This window comes from Solenopsis invicta, chromosome 1 (genome assembly GCF_016802725.1).
Source record: "Solenopsis invicta isolate M01_SB chromosome 1, UNIL_Sinv_3.0, whole genome shotgun sequence".
Taxonomy (NCBI): Eukaryota; Metazoa; Arthropoda; class Insecta; order Hymenoptera; family Formicidae; genus Solenopsis; species Solenopsis invicta.
This window is the reverse complement of record NC_052664.1, coordinates 29,299,205-29,320,415: the sequence shown is the minus strand read 5'-3', so window position 1 is coordinate 29,320,415 and position 21,211 is coordinate 29,299,205. Positions and strand designations below refer to the sequence as shown.

At 35.6% G+C, this 21,211-nt stretch overlaps 2 protein-coding genes across 2 annotated transcripts in view; one reads left to right on the top strand and one right to left on the bottom strand.

The window, feature by feature from the left end:
- Nucleotides 1-21,211, bottom strand: part of LOC105203657 — a 168,300-nt gene that overhangs the window by 75,932 nt on the left and 71,157 nt on the right. The window lies entirely within an intron of this gene.
- Nucleotides 1-21,211, top strand: part of LOC105203659 (pikachurin) — a 118,654-nt gene that overhangs the window by 34,095 nt on the left and 63,348 nt on the right. Inside the window, exons 4-5 of the mRNA XM_026134187.2 lie at nucleotides 2,974-3,212; nucleotides 5,970-6,231. Of these exons, the coding sequence (XP_025989972.1) occupies nucleotides 2,974-3,212; nucleotides 5,970-6,231 (501 nt within the window). The remainder of the gene's footprint in view (nucleotides 1-2,973; nucleotides 3,213-5,969; nucleotides 6,232-21,211) is intronic.

Genomic DNA, 21,211 nt, shown 5'->3' with positions numbered 1-21,211 from the left:
AGCTTCGTATACGACAGGCCCATTAAATTTTAAATGCTCGGGGATTAAATGCCGGCGCTTGCCCGCCACTCGATTCACTGGCAGGTATCGTGGCAGAAGCCTTGGCACACAAGAAAACCTCGTTGAAAAGAAATGGTCGAGTGTCCTCTCAAAAGTCGGTAGCTTTCGGACGAAGTAACTATTATTGAGTGTAATTACTACAATTGTTTGCAAACATCATTATTTGTGTTTACACGAATAACAAACCTTTATCTAATCTGACCTACTTATCCATAATTTATATAATGGATGTTTCTATATTGTAAATAATTGATTATTATTATTTTCAATATTATCTTCAGGTCCACAATTGTTCAAAAAGAATTAAGAAAAAAAATGTTTCATATCAAAGCAATAACATTAAAAATAATATATATTTCGAAATATTGTCAAAAACGTGTTGCCAAAAGCTGTACGTGACTCGAAATTTTTCTATACGCATTTGTATACATAATAGTGACTGTTCAAAAAATTTGGAAAAAGACATCTCTTTCATACGAGTGTCGATGGGTCGCAAACTTTCGACCAGTTCGCGAACCGGCAATGGCGGCGGCGAACTCGTCGGTTTTATTCATGAAGAATATTATGTTACATATTCAGGAAGTTACTGACCGACTGTTTCAAGTTTCGACGAAATCCACCGATCGCTTTTTGCTTCGAAAACATGGTGTACGGAGCGCAACACAGTTCGCCGCGGTCGGCGCAAATAAATTCCCCCCAAAAACGAAATCCAATACGGAATTCGAAAACCAACGTTATCCCGGTGGCATCGATCCCCGTGCGCTATGCATCTCCCGTTTCGACGGTGACTTTCGATACTGCCGCCACCGCCCTCGCGCTGGTCGTGCTCGCTGGCCAGGCGTTATTATTCCGCAAGCCCGGTAATAACCAAATTAACGCTATACACGAATTTCCGATGCGGCGCACGTAGTTGTGCGCGGCTTACACCGACAGGACGACCTGCAAGCATAAGCGCCCCGAAGTTCGGTATCGCGAGCTTGCCTCGAGCGATCCAATGCTGGGCTTTGGTCCTCGTCGTCGCTCTCACCCTCTCCCTTTCTCTCCTGTTCTCTTCTACCCTCCTCCCCCCCCCCTCTCTCTCTCTCTTTCTCTCTGCTTCCCTCTAGTTTCTCCGCTTCCATCTATGGCAATATAGACGGTATAAGCGAGTTTCGGTCAGCGTTCAAGGAACTCGAGAAGCGCTATCCACTACTCTGCCGACATAACTACTCGTGTGTGCTGTACACGTGGAAACTCATGTGTGACCAACGGATAAGTTCTTAACGACCCTTCACCTCGGTTCCGCCGTCCCCGCTATCATCACCGCTGTCGCGCCAGTTGCACGTGCAGTGAACTGGTCGCGTTATGCAACAGCTAGTTCGTGGATTCTTAGCGAATACGTAACAATCGCGCATTCGTATAAAGATTGAAATTAGTAGAAGACACGATGTAATATTTGAAGAAAATCAGTTTTATTTTTTACGAGATTCCAATTTCGCTAAATATATTAGAGAAAAATCAATGTCTCTTAAAACAATCTCCTTCTCCCCCTCATTTCTGAGAAACTAAATGGTTCACTTTGTTAATTCTGATACGTACGATTTGTTTAAGTAATTAAAGAAATAAAAACCTATAGTTTATACATTTATGGCATTTTCTGAATAAAATATATTAAAAACGAATTATTCAAGAGCAAGATTACAATTTACACAATTCTCTTTTGCAAATTGTATAGTTTAAATAATAGTGAGTATATTATGGGTAATATTTGATCATTTTGTACACTCGCTATTGTTTAAACTATGCAATTTTCAAAGAAAAATTGTGTAAATTGCATTCCTGCTTTTAAATAGTTTGTTTTTAATAGATTTTGTATAGAAACCCATTTTTGTATTACTTTTAATATTGGATTATTTTATAAAACTTGCTTTATAAAACTATTTATATTTTCTTCTTTCTTATTTTTTTCATATTGTAGTTTTAAACATAATATTGTCTTTCTCATTATTTTTTTGTAACTATACTTAATTTTTGAAATTGTGAATACTCGAAAATAAAACTGTTGCGTTTCGTTTATTTGCACAAATAAACACAACGGTCGCGAATAAAATCGAATCGGAATTCAGCGAAATTATATCAATTTCAATTAATGGTTCACCGCCATATTAAGTTATTTTACATTATTAATACAAGATGATGGATGCCATGTTCCATTAGTATTCTATTTTTTTTAATTAATACAAAGCAATTTGTTATCAAATGAGGTGGAAAAACTGCACTTTCATGAAGGACTGTAATGAATAATTAATTGCGTCTGGCTTTGATAGCTAGATAAAGTGATTTGAAGATTGGAGTCGAGATGGCGTAAAAATTGATAACCGTCTTTTGTTGAGTTCATTATTATTTTAAAGAATAATTTATTTCTTATTTAATATGTTTAATAATCTTTTTATACATATTTGCTCTATTTGAATTTTATTTTAGGATCGCAAACATGTTATCTTAATAATTATTTATTAAATAGAAAGAACGTTTGATTTTATATTTTTTGATAAATTTAGAAACGATAATTGATGCTGTATAACACAATGCCAGTCATTTGTTTGTAATAAATTTTTCAATATTTAAGAGAAAATTATGGTATATTAACAAAAATAATATTATGTTACACAATTACTATAAATACATAAGCCATGCGGCGTAAAACTGTCAGAAAATATAATAACCGCGATAACAAGCACACAGAATAAAAATTAATTGGAATGGCAAAAAGAATGCAACAATAAAAAAAATCTTGAAATTCGATAATTTGTCGATGTCAATTTTCTATAAAAACGATTCTGACTGACAACAGTGTTATCCCGCGGCTTATTCGATATTCTACGCTCGTTCCCGACAGTTTTTCTAACAAAATGAACGGCTATTCCGTTACAGAACTCAACTCGACATCGCCATCAACGAGCGAGCTCGGCGACTTCGTGGACGAGGCCGAGAGCGACGAGGCGAACGCGGACAACGCGGATGACGAGGATGCGGTCGAAGACATCCTTTATATGCGCGGTGCCACCTTTACGATACATCTGGATGCCCCAGCCGAGAATTCCACCGTGAACGCGACGAAGATAAACGAGGCGAATGGCGCGGATCGGATCGAGCTGCGCGCCACGTCTCAGGTAACATTATTCGCAATATTTTCCGGGTTAGCTTGTTGTATTGTTTCGTAAGTGTTTGCATGTTGTACCGCAACCATTTGTTATGTGGAATTTCAGAGGAGTGTTCGCTGAAAAATCCAAGACCTTTGATGTATAATAAAAATACGATGAGACGGTGTCAGGGAAGTTACTATTTTATTGCGCAAAGTGAATCCGCTATAATGCTAATACGAACGCGATAATAACGAGCTTTAAATTTCAATAATCCTACTACTTTCCTGCGCAATGTATATTTTTTTAAAAATTTGATTACTCATATTATCAATCTTTCTTCAAACAAAATGAGAGATAAAATAAAATTTAAATGCAATTGTTCGAAGTGGTACACATACAGGGTGTTTTAAAAGTCGCGAAATACCGTAACAAGAAAAAATTCATTCTTCAAAAATTAAGTATAAAAAAATATAACTATTTACAGATTTTTATTTTTAGAAGTAGTTTCGAGATATAAAAAACTTAAAGCTGGTCAATCAGAGGTTACAAACGGTCGCTCGTCATGCGGTCACCGACTACTGCTGGCGCGGTAGTATTAGTAACTCACGAGCATGCGACTGTCTAAACGTAGTTTGTGATTGATCAGCTTTAAACCTTTATCTCAAAAACTTGTTCTTAAAATAAATATCTACAAATAATTACTTTTTACTTAATTCTTCCAGAACTTTCTTGCTGTAGCATTTGATTCGCGAATTTCGGAACATTCCGTGTGTGCACGTGTCGATTTGTGTGCTTTAAGATTTGACTAACTGACATGTGAATACAAATGCAAACTTAATTCTATTGATTTAGAGCAAATATTCGATACTGTGTGTAGGAATAGTCAATATCGCAAGAATTCACACTAACGGCAAAGATTTAATCGATGTGTTCACATGCCGTCATCGTTCGCACTAAATGGAGAGGATCGATCGAACATTGTCTTTGGGTTAAGCACTCCAGAATAGAACATTCCGTAAAGGGACGTAAATGGGTATACGTATCTGTGTGCAAGGTATAGAAATAGCGTTTAGGTGAAATCGAGCACAAGCCGGAATGTTCTCAACTGAGGAATCTTCCTTTGAACTAGAATTAATATTCTCGGTACACCCGAAGGACGTAAAGTTTTGCACAGTGACATTAAGGATCTGACCGATTGTTGATGTGTAAAGGACCCAACGTAAAACTTTGTCGCCTTGCGGTTGTGCGCAGTGACGTTCCATGCACGTTTTGAACATTAGAAAGTTTTTTCTGCCGTGACGGTAACAAAATTAAAAGTGAAACAAAGATAAACACATCAATGTAAGTTAATTTTACAATTTTACTCAAATGTAAAATGTATATCGAATGATAGAAATTAATCGAAATTATTGCAAATGAATATTAACATTGTGATTGATTACATGGGGCATCATTAAAATTTAATAAAATTGAATTCACACGGAAATTTCGATGACATCAAATTAACACGCTGTTTGATAAAATTAATTTAACGTGAACGCGGTCTACTCACGAATGATTCTACTTTTCGAATAGATAAATAAATTTAATATTTCGCAAGTCTCAGCATTAAGAATGAGGTTCGCAGCATCTAGGCCAATCTTTATTCAAAAGCCTCCTCAAATAAAAAACATGAGTCGCGCAACAGGTACTTCACATCCGCTGCAGCTTTCTTAACATGCAGCAGGCTATCCCATTATTTCTGAAAATTTCTTGGCTCCGAATCGACAACAGTGAACGGAGGGATCAATAAGTGATGAGGTGGATGTCAGAAAGCGGGTCAAGCCATAAATAATATTCTCTCCTCTTTGGTTGCTTACTAAACTCGTGTACCTTCTTTACATTGTTATACTCAAAACTATGCGAAAAACACGCTTTCACAGAACTTGGTTTAACTTGGTGCTTTCTATCCAAGCATATCTTAACTTTACTTAAAATTATTCTTATGTAAGGTATGTTGACGTTTATGTTTCATTACGCAATTTCTTTAAAGTTTGCAGAGAGAGAGAGAGAGAGAGAGAGAGAGAGAGAGAAAGAGAGAGTTTCCTAATTCAACAATGTTTTTTTAAATAAAAAAATATACTAATTTTTTAACACACATATATTATTTAGTTTCCAATCATTTTTCTTCTCTTTAAGAAAAGCTAACCTTCTAAGAAAAGTAAGCTTCTGCTTTCTTTCAACTATCCACTGCATTATCGCTCATAAATGCCCGGGTGAGAGTGTGTCGGATGTAGATGTTAATGTATATGAATGTCCGCAGTGTATTGAGCTCGGATTCGTGGGTTTGCTAAGCCCAAATGACTGTGCGGATCAGTCATCCCTGCGGGAAAATTACGCTTGTTAATGCAGATAGGTTAATTATGATAAATGTGATACTTGACACTGTTAAATGCGATACTGTGAATATTTTCGAATGATTTAATTAAGAGGCACAACTCCACATTCTAATGAAGCGTGTTAGAGGGTAATTAGAAATAAATAGTTAAAACTTCGGAATTACTTTGTCTAATTTTAAATGCACATAACGCGCAAACGCGCCTATTTACGCGTTATGTGCATTTACAACGGAATTATAATTTTAGAATAATTTTCTCTACGCATAAATAGACGTATGGAAAATTGGCTTTCTTTTTTTTTTATAGTTTCTTCTCAACGTTAAATCCTAATTTTTGTACGCGCAAACCGATACGGAGCAATCCAATATGAAATCAGTGATGATATTTCTTGTTCGTGGATATTCAGGGCCCAAATCTGGAGCAAAAACTGCCATCCACGATGGAGAGTATTGTGAGCACTGAGCCAGCGTGTTCCTTGGACTGCGGCCCGGCTGGAAATTGTTATATCGAGCAATCTCGCGGAGATGAAGTCGATGTGGTGATCGAAGACGACGAGGACGGTATCGTGGATCTCGAGGGTAATACCGTAAACATCAGACGAAAGCAAGGCACATTCAGACAGAGATGCCAGTGTCCTCTCGGAAGAGGTGGAGATCGTTGCCAGTTCGGTAAGTGATATTCTTTTGTCTTATCTCTCAATTTCTTTTTTTCATCTATTTCATCAATAATATTTTTCAAGATCTTTGCCTTGGTTAAATAACGAATTTGTCTTTACGATGTGCTCGAGAAAAGAAAAATCACACACGTGTCTACACTGATTTTATCATAATTTTTTGCTTCGAAATTTCTTCCCCCAAAATCGATAATTCCAGTAAAAAGCGGGAAGTAATAATATCAAATTCGCGCGCAATCTTTTATCCGTCATTCCCTCGGGCAACGTTAGGTAGAAAGAAACGCATTTAGAAACGCGAAGTTAAACTCAGTAAACAAGTGAAGATCGACATAAGATGTCGATGTAAAAGTAAACTTAAGATCAAGAGGCGATTGAAGAATTGCAACCGGCGAGGGTCGAAGAATTGAAAACTTGCTCATCATCGGTCGCCCTCCCTCTTTTGTTCCGCTCCGTGCAAAACTTACGGCATCCAAGTCGAAAGAGTACTGTTTTCGCCTCGAGGTCCCGGGAGTTCCGTGCATTCGAGGCGATCAGATCTGTTTGCACCTGGTTGCTTTGCGGAAACTCCCAGGAAACTCGATGTGCGGGACGCTCTTGGTAATCTCAAACTTTTAACCCTTTGAGATGCCCTCTGCGGTGCGCGCGCGCGGCTGTCCGGCGAATAACGTTAAACGCTCTCGAGGATCTTTGGAGACCCGTCGTCACGTCACGGAAATGTAAATCGCTGATGGCGTACACATGAGTAGAAGTTCACCATCGTGTCATCAGCCATCCTGAATTATCGCATCGAAGCTTATGCGAATATTACCAATTTAAGTTTACGCAAAATGACCTTCTATTAATAAAACCGTTCATTGTCGTTAAAATACAAACGGTGTGATGCAAACGGTGTTGCGCTGTGTTGCCGGTTCGACGTATCATGTAGAAACAAATAATAATTAAACATAAATATGAGATTGCCTACATCGATCACGGCGGATCTTAGTGACAAATAATAATTTTAAAATCTATTTTTTACAACTTTTTTTACAATCTCTGGCTTATGCAAACTGCGCGTCGAATAGTCCAGTCCCTTAAAACACAAGTATTGCATGATGCTGAAATACGATTTAATAATTTTGATGCTCGGAAGCATCTACATTAAAATCGCCCCCTCTCAGAAAAACTATAAGAAATTTTATTGCGAAAAAATAACGCCTCAGCCAGGATTCAAAATTAAATTCCCTTGCATTTCATGTGGGCATCCTAGCAATTCGATGACCGAGACATGTGGTGTTACTTTCTTGCAATAAAAAGAATAATTAATATAATAGAACGGTTAGAATAATTCATAGCTCAGAAGAGATAAAATAATTTCGGCTGAACAATACAGGCAAAATAATACAGGCTGAAAAACTTCATGTCGTTTACTATCATAAAAAAATCGGAAATACAAAATATTTATTTTTTTATATTTGAAAAAAAAAATTTTTAAGCCTTGCATGTTTATACAAATAGGGATGCCTCATTGAATTTTCGCGAGCATAAGATACAAAAATTGTATCACGTTATTCCATTCCCTTTTGTCGTAACTCGATATGGCTGACATGTTGCAACCTTCAAGACAACGCTTTGGGTAACGATAATCTTCCAATCAATATCACTTCCGATACTTGCGATTTCCAAGCGAACCAAACACAAATTTTTATTTGAAAAAAAAGTCGATATCCACTTTGGCATTATCAATACCACAAACCAATAACCGGGACTGATACACCAATATTGACATTTTATGGATAACAAAGCTTAAGAGAGACAATACGTAGTCAGGAACTAGGATATCTGGATATCAATTTCAGAAATTTCGTGTGTTTAACTAGCATGTGATAAATAAAGATTATCTCCGTAACCCAGTAACGAACGAAACGTATCTTCTTTGTCTTATCGATCATATATCGGTCTTTGCACCGACTATGAGCGGTCGAAATATACAGATTTAGCTACTCGATATTCGGTTTAATCTTGTAGAGTGGTTTATATTGCATCATGGGATTGCATAGGATTAAAGTGGCAGAAAAATTGTGAGAGGAAATCGATGGTTTCATGGTTTGAAGTATGTTTTACGCCTCAATATTTGAGTGTTTTATCGTGCAGTTTCAGTACATGACGGCAGATCGATGCAAGAATTACGATATAGCGAATATTAATCTAGTTCACAAAAAGCTGTACAATGCAATCGCTTGTACCTGAAATGATGAAACTGAGCCATACCTCACGCACTAATTGTCAATTAACGGCAGCCATGTTAAATTTCTTCTAGGTTGATTTTTTCATTCGGAATTATGGCAATTAAAAGGAAAATGTGATGTGAAACATATTTGAACTTTTTGCGAATCACGATGAAATATTTTCAAACGTTATGCGTATAAAATGCAGTCATTATACAATAATTAAAAAGATTTGATTTATAAAGCGAATATATCAATAGCGTTTTGCTTATTTTTGAAGTTAATTTATTTCTACGTGATTGAAGAATTATAGTAAATTCTGTGAAAATACGTGAATGGCAAAGAGTATGATTTGTATATTGTAATCCTGTGTAAGCTATGTGGCTGCGTTATTGATGCTAGTTCCAAGAATGATGGTGCTTACAAGTACACAACAGAAAGCAAATGCTTTGTAGTAAAAGCAAAAGATTATTCATACGAAATGTCGGATATCCTTTCGCTTTATGCGCTCGCTTCTGCCTCTGTTAAGAGCGCTTGTTCCGCTTTTATTTACACGAGTCAATAATGCTTCTGTGTACAAGCAAAGTTAGAAATTCAGCTGACACAGTGGAAATAAAATTATGTAATAAGAAAATTAGAAAATTAATTATTAATATATTAATAATTAACATATTAACATATTAATAATTAACATATATTAATAATTAAATTAAAATGTTGGACAACTATGAACTAGTAATTAATAACATCACGTTTGTACGTGAAAGTGTTCTATTTACAAAACGTGTGTTATAATTTTGATTGAACTGGTTTGCTAAGTATTTTGAATAGCACGCAGAGAAAACGATTTCTTTAAACTTAATAAATTTTATTGTATCCAAACAAATTTGTTATTTGGAATGGTCCAAACAAACCAATGTTTAAATCAATAAGTACGATTATTTGAATTGAAAACAATATACATGTTCGTCTTAAATAAATCATTTGTTTGAAACGAAAGATGTATTCTCAATATATTTTGCCATATAAATTTTCATATAAATAAATTGTTTGTTTCATTGTTCGTATACTTATTGTATTCAAATAATATATTATTTGATTGAAAGATATTACTTCAAATAATAGTGTTCTTTCTGTCAAATAATAGAGATTTTTTTAACAAAATAACGAAACTTTTGTTCAAATAAATAATGTTTCGTACAAGCATATGTTATTTCAATGAAACAAATTTCAGTCAAATAAATAAAAATACTGAATCTAAATAAACCTTTTTCTCCGTGCACTTTACATTGGCTAAATAAATAATTTTTGTGAAAACACAATTTACAAAAACCCTTGAAGTTATGTATACAGAGTATTTAATCATTGACACAATCATCGTGTGAGTAGGTCGAGCGCACTAAACCAAACAGATTACATGTAGTTCCGTGCCATTTTGATTTTCAAAATAATTAATAAAGGTATATAAATCAGAGTGCGTTCGCGTGATTTTGCGACAAGAGACTTTAAGTGTTTATAGTTGTTAGGCGCGTGGAGTGGCAGTGGGAGGCGTGCTCAGTAAACAACAACGTGTCGCTCGTGCATAGCCATTGTTGTTCATACAGCGCGCCTCCCATTGCCTCGTGCCGCGCACCGAGAAACCATGAATGCTGCTGGGCTGTCTTTTGTCGCCGAATCACGCGGACGCACGCTCGTTCGTAAGTCTCATAAATTAATTCCTCGTTAATTATTGCGAAAATGGCATACGACTTTTCTATTCCGTTTGGTTCGCTCTATACTCACTATAATTATATCGGACACTTATCCGCTACGACAAGAAACAATTCAACAGTAACACGGTAGTGTTGCTTTTATTTCTGCCGTTTTGTCACGTGGATAACAGTTATATTAGTTTTTTCGCGACTACGTGCAAATCAAACGTTCTCAACTTGCACGACAGGCATTTTGATTGCGGACGATACACTCTACATTGCACACTGAATGCATCGTGTTACAAGAGGCTTGTTTTATATTGACCTAGTACAGGATTATTCGCCACCTTGTTATTCGGCGTGGCCAAATTAAGCCTCGCTGAGCGGCTTGGGGTAAAACCACGAGATGGGCGTTGCCTGCCAGTTAATTCCGCTTGCGAAGGTTTAAAGCAAACGCGACCTGCAAACCGAGTCGTCCTCGTTGATTCTCTGAGCAAGATCTAACGAGCTTAATTTATTTTATCAACGACGCCCACTGCACACCGCGCGCGCCTCTCGGTTCCTATTTATACATATAAATATTTATTCTTCCAAATGCGAATACGTCCGTTTTCGACAAGAAATCCGAGCTACCAATATTTTATGCGTCAGAAATGTTGATCATCAGCCTGGTGCAAAAAAGAAGGCGCGACTGCACTGTGCAGATGCGATATAATCAGCATAACAAATAAACTCCAAAGTGTGTCAGTTACGAACTTGTTTTTATAAATTGAGTCAATTAGAATTAACTGTTAGACCTTTAACTGGCGTACCCAATTGAATTTTATGACTTACTGTAGTCTGTACGTAAGAATATATAAAAAATATATATATTCTACAGCGAAAAGTATACATATACTTGCAAGATACATTATGATATTTCAAAGTGGTCGCAGAAAAGAATTATAGCAAGATTAAATTATACATCCTTTTCCTAGCTTTTAGCCAGAAGAAAATCACAAATGAATTAAATGTCAAGCTTAAGTAATAATAATTACGTCTGTAAATATATACCGCAATTAATTACGTCGGAAATATTCGCTCGTAATAAATCACACATTTCAGAATTAAGATCGGCAAAACAATGGTCTGGCAGAACGAATGTTTAATAATGATAAATTTCGCGCGCTCCAGTCAAAAATTTATATGAAAGCGTATAATGTATAAAGGATAAACTGCAATTCCTTCTACTATTTAAACGCGAAAATAGTATCTCCGACGGCTTAGCGCAGAAACAAAAATTTACTAGCAGCTGCCGTCGAGACGTAACTTCAGGCTGCTACATTTTAATAGTGATACATTATCCGGACTTTTAATATTACAAAGTGCAGCTCGGTAATTCCGCATCATCCGTCCGCCTCATCGCGAGGTGTGAGAGACGGCGGCTTTGCTGTGATTTATGTCACGGTTGAAGCTGCGCACGTGGCGCGATGAGCGGAAGAATTATTTTTTCGCAGCTGCCGCCCCTCCCTCTTCCTCGTTACAACCGGACATAAATCAAGGGAACTTCCGTGCCATTTCAGCCAAAACCGGAATCCGCCGTCCGGACAATAGTGTGATATTATCTACTTTCCTTGTAATGTTTTGAGTGGCGATGGAGTACGCCAAGAGAGCGCGCAATTGCGTTAATTATTTCACGCTGGACACGCGAAGAGAAAGATTCTTGTTGTCGCAGCAAAACTACATTGCAGCTGCACCAGCGAGTTTCGCTGGTGTCATAACGTCGCCCTTTATCACACACAAAAATGAAGAGATCTACATTAATAACTGTGGAACTCGTAATTGCCGTATGTGCGTAAAATGGAAATTACAGTAATCCGAGCGTTGTCGGTAGAAGCTGAAACTTTGTATCACGGTCTTATCTTTCCGTTAGAGCACGCGCGCGCGCTCTCAGGAAGGTATGTACAACATACGTACTGGACTATCGAGGGAGGCACCGACCCAAAGAACTGGCAATCATCGCCTCTTTCAGAAGCAATCGTCGGACAATTGCCGACCATTCTCCGCGATGCGGTGCTATTATACTACGGTTACGATGATCTTCGACCACTGGAGAACCTGGTCGGCCGGGCTCGAAATCCGGCGAGATTGGCGCATCGCCAAAATGGCGCTCCACACGCTAGATTAAGCAGATTAACCGCGCGCGTCTCCAGTGGGCATTGTAACACCGGACAGAGAGCCCGGCCCAAATGTCGTTAAATTCTTGCTGTTTGCGGATAAATCGCGCCTTCCTAATTGTGCGATCCCTATTCCATTAAACCGGAGGGAAAACACGAACGTTGAACGTACGATAGGATAATTATAGTATCAATCCGTCAGGACAGGACGATTGAGATGCACTGCAAAATAGAGTTAACTCGACTTTCTGTCAAAAGGGTGTATAATCTAACTGAAAACATTTATTTTGATTACTTTCGCAATTTCTTTTTTTTTTCATTAGTTTTTTTAGACTACGTAAAATTGCTACGCATCACTGGTTTTCAAAACCACGCGGATAGCAATAAAAGAGACAGTTAACAAGTTACGGCATAAATTGGTACAATTTTTCGATATCACAGAAACCATGATAGCTGGTGGATTATTATTTACAAAATAAAAGTGGTTGCAGATTTGATTTTTTTTCTATATGACGCAGGTGCATCAAACTGTTTGAAACTTTATTTATTCGCCATTTGGTCTGCCAATAAGCTACATAAAAAATTTGCAAACGCTTTCAAGTAAAAAATCGATAAAAAGTAGAGTCTAACGCTGTCTCGTTGAAAGTGAATGTTAGACGAGCAGCCTGTTGCATTTTTAATACAATGTAATGTGTTTCGAGGCGTTAAATTCTCTTTCCCTCTTTCCTAAAAGGAACGGAACCTCCGTTCTGAAGCATTTGATTGAGTGGCCTGTTGCAATCTGGTCGAAAACAATTGAATAATCTAGTAACGCGAGCAGATCGAAATTTCCACAACTTCAGTGAAATTGACAAATCTATTCTTACAATGAACTTGTTTCTAAAATTGTAAATATGATTAATTATATCTTTCTATCAAGTGAAAAGCTTTGTGATGAACGATGGCAAAAGTGAATTTATGTATAGATTTTTCCATGATTTTATTACGATAGATTTAAATTAAATAGTTATACAATAAGTAGAATTGGGAACGATCATTTTAGGGTTACAAAACCATTATAAATCTAATTTTTCATTGTTTTCTTCTTTGCAGCTAATTTCAAAGCCAAAATTCGATTATTCGTGATTAAAATTTTGTACCATTGACTCGAAAGGAAAAGAATAAACCTCCAAGAAGCCTCCAGTTTTTAAATTTCGATAACTTTTAACTGATTTTATAGAATCAAAACATTCTTAAAGCTGAGATTTCTTTCGTTGTTTCTCGCATACTGTTTCTCACAAATTAAGTTTGATCACGTTAAATACGAGTACGTCAAAATTGAATATTTCTCGTTGCTTTGGAAAATACTATAGAATAGCAAATCTAATTGTGTTACACCATGCTTTCAGTATCGACCGGATATTCCGTATACTCAGGCATCCGACTACATGCTCGTTAATCGAATTCATGAATAATTTCCAGCTAGTTAAAGTCGCGAACTACAATATAATCAATTTTGATAAAGTGTATTATTGATTCAAAATAATAAAGAGAGGAAAATGTAGAATAACAAGTAAAGAAAATTAATAATGGATAAGTGAATAAAATGGGTGAAATAAAGTCACTTTAATTGACTGACAACATTATCGATTTAGATTTCATTTATTGACGCTGTCGCTCTTCGCGACAGTCGGTGTTATACCTTTGACGTTGATGTGTTTATCAATGCAAACGATCTTATATAAATAATCAGGATGCGTCGAAATCAATTTATTATGTGTATTTTATAAATAGCGTGCTCCCCGGTTATTTTTCAAATAATAAAGTATAACTGAAATATATTTCCGGCCATACGTGTGTTACAATTAAAACATGTTCGTTTTACCTGCGCGATTAACTTGAACTTGTATCGAGATGTTTGCTGAATTTCACGTAAGGCAGCTCATTTAAATGTAAAACGTGACGACGTGATAGTATTAGCGCACAACCGCGAGTTCGTCGCATTTCAGGCGTGCACATTTAAGCATACATACGTAACGGTCGCGCAAACGTAGAGTTGCGACGCGTTACTATCGCGCACGTTACTACCGAAGTGCATCTACCTACTCCAAGACGCGCACAGTTGCAAGATATAATTCGGTTACCGCATTATCGGCTCATAAAGCGCCCATTATCGTCGCTCGCGCGGCACGATTTCTCCAGTTGAAAGGCTTCATTGATAATTTGATATATTTTGAACGCGCGAGCCGTCTGTCGCATCTCGAAGCGACGGAAATCTCGCGCGCTGTTCCGATCATCCGCGTGGATGAATTATGAAACGCGATCAGAATTCGCGTCCGATAATCCATTTCGTTAACGAGGTGGTGCGATACGCGTCCTTATCGAGTTGTAAAATTCAAGCGGATATCTCTCGCAAGGATCTCGAATTAAGTTGGAATTTCTATATCGAATATTTAGTTCCTTTTTTCCTCCCCTCATTTTTCCAACTTGAAATATTCGTTACGACGGATTTATGATATCCGTTCAGTATACAAGTATATAAAATATTCCATGACAAGTTGTAATACGTGGCGTAATATATGGAATAAAATAGATGAACGGATAAATAAAATGAAAATAAAATAAAATTCTCGCTCTCTCTCTCTCTCTCTCTCTTTCTCCTTCCGCAAGACATTCTAAATGTTAAAAAAGACCGTTGAGATATATTTTCATGAAAACAACAGATTTCCCGTTTCTTTACAGAAGGAATAAATGGATGGCTGTATCTTTTCACGTGAACTAGAAGGTGTCATGAATTATCGTAACATTCCAACGCTTTCCGTCAAGTTCTACAATTTTTATCCTGCCCATTTTCTTTCTCTCGCACATCTTCCAAGAGTTACTGTTCTTAAGATACTTCGTGTGCGGTACCCACGAGATTACGAAGTGCGAATACTTTAAGCTGAATCTAGAATGTACCAAGAAATAAATAACGCAAACGGGTCACGATGCGAGTAGAAATGATTGTATTATGAAGAGTAAAATTCAAGAGTAATGTCAGGTATTATTAAGAAACAGTTATTATTAACTTCTTATTATTCCGAGTTTTCCATCAATGAACAATACATAAAAATTGAAAGAAATATGCAAAAAACATTATTTTACATCATTATATGTGCAATGTGTGTATGTATTATGTATTATAATGTGAGATATTTTATTTGATAATTGTAAATATAGGATAATAATACATATATAGGATGTCCCAGATCGCCTGTACATCTTTTTCAAAATAAAGGCAAGTAATTTTTATAAAAAAAGTTCCTAAAAGTTTTGACAAATAAATCGAATACAATCTATCAAACAATGACATTTTCAACTTCTTGTACCTGTCGGAAATGGACTATTCAAACCAGATATTGAATTTTTTAAAAAGTTACCTATGTTTTTTTATTGCAGATTTGAATTACATGCAAAAAAGTACTTGTTTTTTTTTCAAACATTTTTTCTAGAAATTACTTCGTAAACTTTAAAATGATCTTAAAGTAAAGGCAATAAAAAATAAATAAAAGATTAATAGAGATACATATATATATTAAAAAAAAATTTTTAACAAAAGTTTCTTGTTTTTTTACGTGTAATCTAAATCTTCAATGAAAAGTATTATGTTCTCTTTATTTAAAAAAAATGGGATATCCTTTATTTTAATGAAATTTTATAACATTTTTTATATTTATAATATAATATATAATGTTCTCTCTCTCTTTCATCCTAATTTTATTACTTTTGTCTCAAATCATAACCATATGAACGCACATTAATAAAAAATGAGTTTCATTATAATGATTGTACATGCATAATGCTTGATACAATTTTTCCACGATCCTTCTGGTGTATCATACGTTCGTACTACTGAGAATGGCGTATAATTGTTTTGAGGACCACCACCGAATAGCAGCGATTTTAGGAACAAAGGAGCTGCTGGTGGTCTGAGGTAGGTCGTTGATCTCGCTGGTCTCTCGCTTGTTTTCCAGCATCTCGAAAGCGTCTCCATTAAGTCCTTTCTTTCGAGGTGCGAGACGAAAAATTGCGAGCCGAGAGAAAGGAAGTAACAATTCTCCACTGCGAGATTCACGCGCAGTAGACAGCTGAATTTTGTTTTGGATTTTTCTAGAAATTATTTCCTTGCTTAAGCTCTTTTTTTCAATGTTTATAGTGGAAACAACAATAGTTTATCTCTAAATGCAATGAAACAGCGAAAGCTGATTTTTCTCTATGAAATTATGTTCTTAAGCTGTAGTTATAGCCGGACATCTTGAATTATAATGTTAAGAGAGGTAGAAATAGGAATAATTTTCTCACAAGAAAAATCATGTTTACATCAATAAATTTTTTTAGTAAAAATATAAAAATGCATGTAAAACATTTTAAACATTCTGCTATCAATTTAACAAACTACATAAAAAAGATTGATTAAATAAATGTACTATATTTTCAATGCAGATAACAATAAATGACAATTTAAATATGTTTAAAATTATTTCACGTTTCAACGAGATATACCTGATAAATGGATTGAGCAGAGCTTGTACATATTTCAAAAGTCCGCCTTATCGAACTAAAGTGGATTCATTGATGGAAAGTCGGTTATACGGTTATAAGAGCCGTTCGTGTGCATCAATTCGTGATTTCTTCGCATATGACGTCGTAATCCAAAATGATTCTGACAGGAAGTAATCGCTGGTTCATAAATTTTCCTTTAATATATAAAACTTCCTTAATCTGTAACTTTTATATCATTTTACCTATGTGTACATACACCACATACGCATGCATGCGCATACTCGTAGCACGTGCGTGCGTGTGTATATAAAACCATGCTATTTAAATGTGATAATTTATGTAATAATTTTTATCATTAAAGCTCATTGTGATAATTATTATTATATGTACAATCTACACATGTGTACACATTATTTATTTATATCTTCCCTTTTTTCTGTCAGTGTTTTTGCAGTTATCTTTATAATTGGACTCGAGCAAATAAGAATTGTTCATCATGACACGTCGCGTCGTCCCGCCAGACTCGCGCCATAATAAACTACTGGCTCTTTATTTTTCCCACTTTACGATATATCATAAAAGTCTGGCGAATCTCCGAGTTGCACTCGGAAAATATACACTAATAAAGTATGCAAAAACAGCAAGTGAGAGAGAAGCAGATAGGGTGCGAGGTAAAGGAAAACGAATCGTTAAAGACGACTGTAGTTTTTTTTTTTTCACTGCGGTATGACGTATTGTTGCTTACACTGTCAGAAGTTCTTCAAAGCTGCTTCCTCGCAATAACGATGACGAATATCCCAAAGACGAGAAAATAAGGCAAGAGTCAAGCGAACAATCTCAAAGCTTTTTATCCTCTTATACTGTTTTCTTTCTCAAAGAAATCTGTCTTGAAACTTTGGCTCAAAATAGTTATTTATAATTAATGTCAAATTGACAATATGTATAATATACATATATAATGTTAATTAAATTATATTAAGTACCTCGGCACTATTTTTTCAAGCAGATTTCAATTAAATTCGCAAACTTTCACCAATATGGGACATATTTTACGATTGTTTCCACGTGCTCTAATTGAAAATTACAGAATATATATTGATTAAAGAGTAAAAACCTAAGCGGATTAATTATCCTCAATCCTAATATCCTCATGTATTAATTAATGGAAAAACGAGACGGCCGCGCCCGTTAATTAATGAATCGATTGCACCACAACATAATTATTATCTGCGAAATTAATTGCTGTTAAACAAATGAAATACGAAGTATAATTTAATTAATAAGATTAATAATTAAATTTTACAAACAATATGCTAACATGTACATTCAATTTTAAACCAAGAAAGATCTGCTTTTTCAATAACCGATTCTTATATATTACAACGCCATTAATATTAGAGATTAATATTTTTAGAACATCAAATCTTTTTCAGCATATTCAAACTGCAATGTTCAATGTCGTAAAAAAATGTTTTTAAAACTTTTATAAATTATTTATTTATATATGGTCTCGTTTTTACATTCGTTTGAATACTAGAGTAAACTTAAATCATTTAACAACAAAAAAACGTCGTTAAATAATTTACTGTAATATTCAATACCGCAATATCGTTTACAAATCATTTTGCCCGTCCGCAATTAATTCAAATCAAGTTAGCAAACAAATAACATGGACCGATATGCGAAAACACTAATTAAAGAGGAGCCGAAAATCAGTAATGTTTATATATATGTCGAAATAATAAATACGAGATTTAATCTTCCAGTAATATGATTTCTACGCCAGATTGCTTTTACTTCAGCCAATCTTGGTGATGACAAACGCGACGATTTTTACATCCGGTTGCATCGAGAAATGGCACGAACGTCGTTTGTTGAGAGAGTAAACATTCCGCGAATATCGTTCCGTATCGAGTCTCCAAGTGATAGCGATAGACGTGAGGCGCGAAGTACCCTGCGTCTTCCGCAGCGTTGCGAGCCGCATATACCGTACGACCACGTACAATACATGGATACACGTGCGGCCGCGGTATGCATGAGCCACCGTATATGTGTGTACATATATACATCGTACATGTACCTACATGGAGAGGGGAGAGCACATGCACATGCACATGCATTCAGGGCCGCAGCTCAGTATGCCGCGAGCAAACATTTACGCGGTCGCGATAAATCAATTTGGTTGTCTTTGATAAAATAATTTGTACATCTGGACTGTGTGTTATTGTGCACGGAGAATCGTCCTGCATTAATTCGCAAACCAATATTTAAGCTTGGCTTTACGTGTGCAAGAAACCATAAATTCATGTCACGAAGTTATATATCGATACCGCATGAGGAGAATACTATTAAATTTATTTAAAAAAAAAAGAGATCGTTAAAAACGCTAATTTTATTTTCAATCTGTGTATCTACTGTTAAGTTTTTAGAATATCTATATTTAATGATAAATATATGATTTGATTTAATGATTTAATGATAAAAATATTTTTTATTTTAAAAAGTGTAAATTTTAATTTAATTTAAAGACGTTTTGACTACAATACGAGCTAAAAGTTATCGAAATTTAAAAACTTTATTCTTTTTTTTTTTATAATCAACGATAAAAAAACCAGCTGCAAAGAAGAAAACAACGAAAAATTTGATTTATAATGGCAGCAAAAATGATCATATTTTGCGGCAGTTTTAAATAAATAACTCGTAAACGAGTAAATAGAGCTAAACAAACTTTTGTACGAATATTTATTAGAGAGTTTTATTAGTATATGTAAAAACTTTGATTTAATTCATAATACTTTCTCATCAAATTTGAAAATAAATACTGCAAAACGTGATTACATATAAAAATCAAGAGTAAATAAAAAATTAAATAACTTAAACAAATAAAAGAATTGTGTACAAATTTATTTAAACATAATAATAAAATGATCTATATAATTTTTTAATTTTTAATTATGTTTTAGACAACACATCTTTAATTGTTGCTACAACAATTTAATTTCTATAATATTTCCGTAAAGCATGTTTCTTTCACTGCGTATCAAAGTTCTTATAAAGAATAAATATTTATCTTGCTTTTTATTTATATATTCTTTATTTTCAGTGAGGGAAAATGCAATTTCCAGTTAACCAGTTGTTTTCTTTGTTACATTATCTTTTATCTGCATTAAATATATACTTCTTCGGTGACCTTTTTACACAACAATGAAAAAGCATTTGCAATTATATGTTATATATAAAATTATTAAATAATGGAGAAAATCACGCTGCGCGATAAAAGTACTAGAATTTATCTTAATTCGATCTGTAACGCAGAGTAAACTTAAAGCGGCCCTGCATAGGTACATTGTGCATGCGAATGGAGTGGGTTTCAATGTTCTTCTGACCGTTGCAGCGAGCCGTATTGTTTTCTCTAGAGTAGGGCTTTTCGGCGGGGCTATTGTTAGGTCTCCATCGCGTTCTTCGTCGCGTGGAGCGCTTGATCTTTCGCTTTGTCTTTTCTTCTAACACACGGGACAGGTTGAAAAGCCGACCCTGATACGAGCTTTCTTATTACGCAAACCTATCGTTAACTCGCCGATCGCGTTTTATCAAAATTCCATAGATTACCATCAGATTCCACGAAAGATTTTCGAAGCAACGTTTTCGACTTTACGTAATTTAAAAGAAATAATGCACACATGGAAAATGTTTTCTATCGTATACTTCTAGCATTATATCATGCTTTCATCAGGATGTTATTGCGAACTTATTTGTCGCGCGTGTCACGTTATTCTGGCTGCATATCTTTATTTATTAAGAAAAAAAAGATGTAAGATTTTCATGAGTTGTTTCTATAAATTTTTATTGCAACGAGAATTTATTTTATTTCTCTTACGTACTTGCGAAATCTTCTCTAGTGGATTTCCGCGATAACCAATTCAAATATCACGAATTTTGAATTTATCAATCACAAATGTCGAATTTGGCATGCGAAACACGTGGCGGAAGGCTGAAGCGGAAGGTCGTACTTTTCCGTCGATCGTATAACGGCACGACCCTTAGTTTTCGCCTCTCGATCTCGATCTTTTTCGTTTCTCGCTCACGGAAAGCTCTCGATCTTAACGACTCCGTAAATTTTCGGGTGAGCGGCGTGTGTACAGGGGCCCGGGAAGCCGCGTGCGTCGCTCGTACAAAGGCGCCATTCCGAAGCTGGATGGAATTACGTGCATAGAATTACGAAGGCGGAAAAGGGGACCGGCGCGTAGCGACACGGCGCGTCGCGGCGTTTCGATCGAAGGGCCACGAATGCCGTGACTGAAGGGAATCCTCCGCTAGCTCGCGTGTTCACCCGGAATGTCTGACTCGCTAGCTTATTATCATTTATATCAAACTCCACGATAGAGCACGCAAGCTGTTCG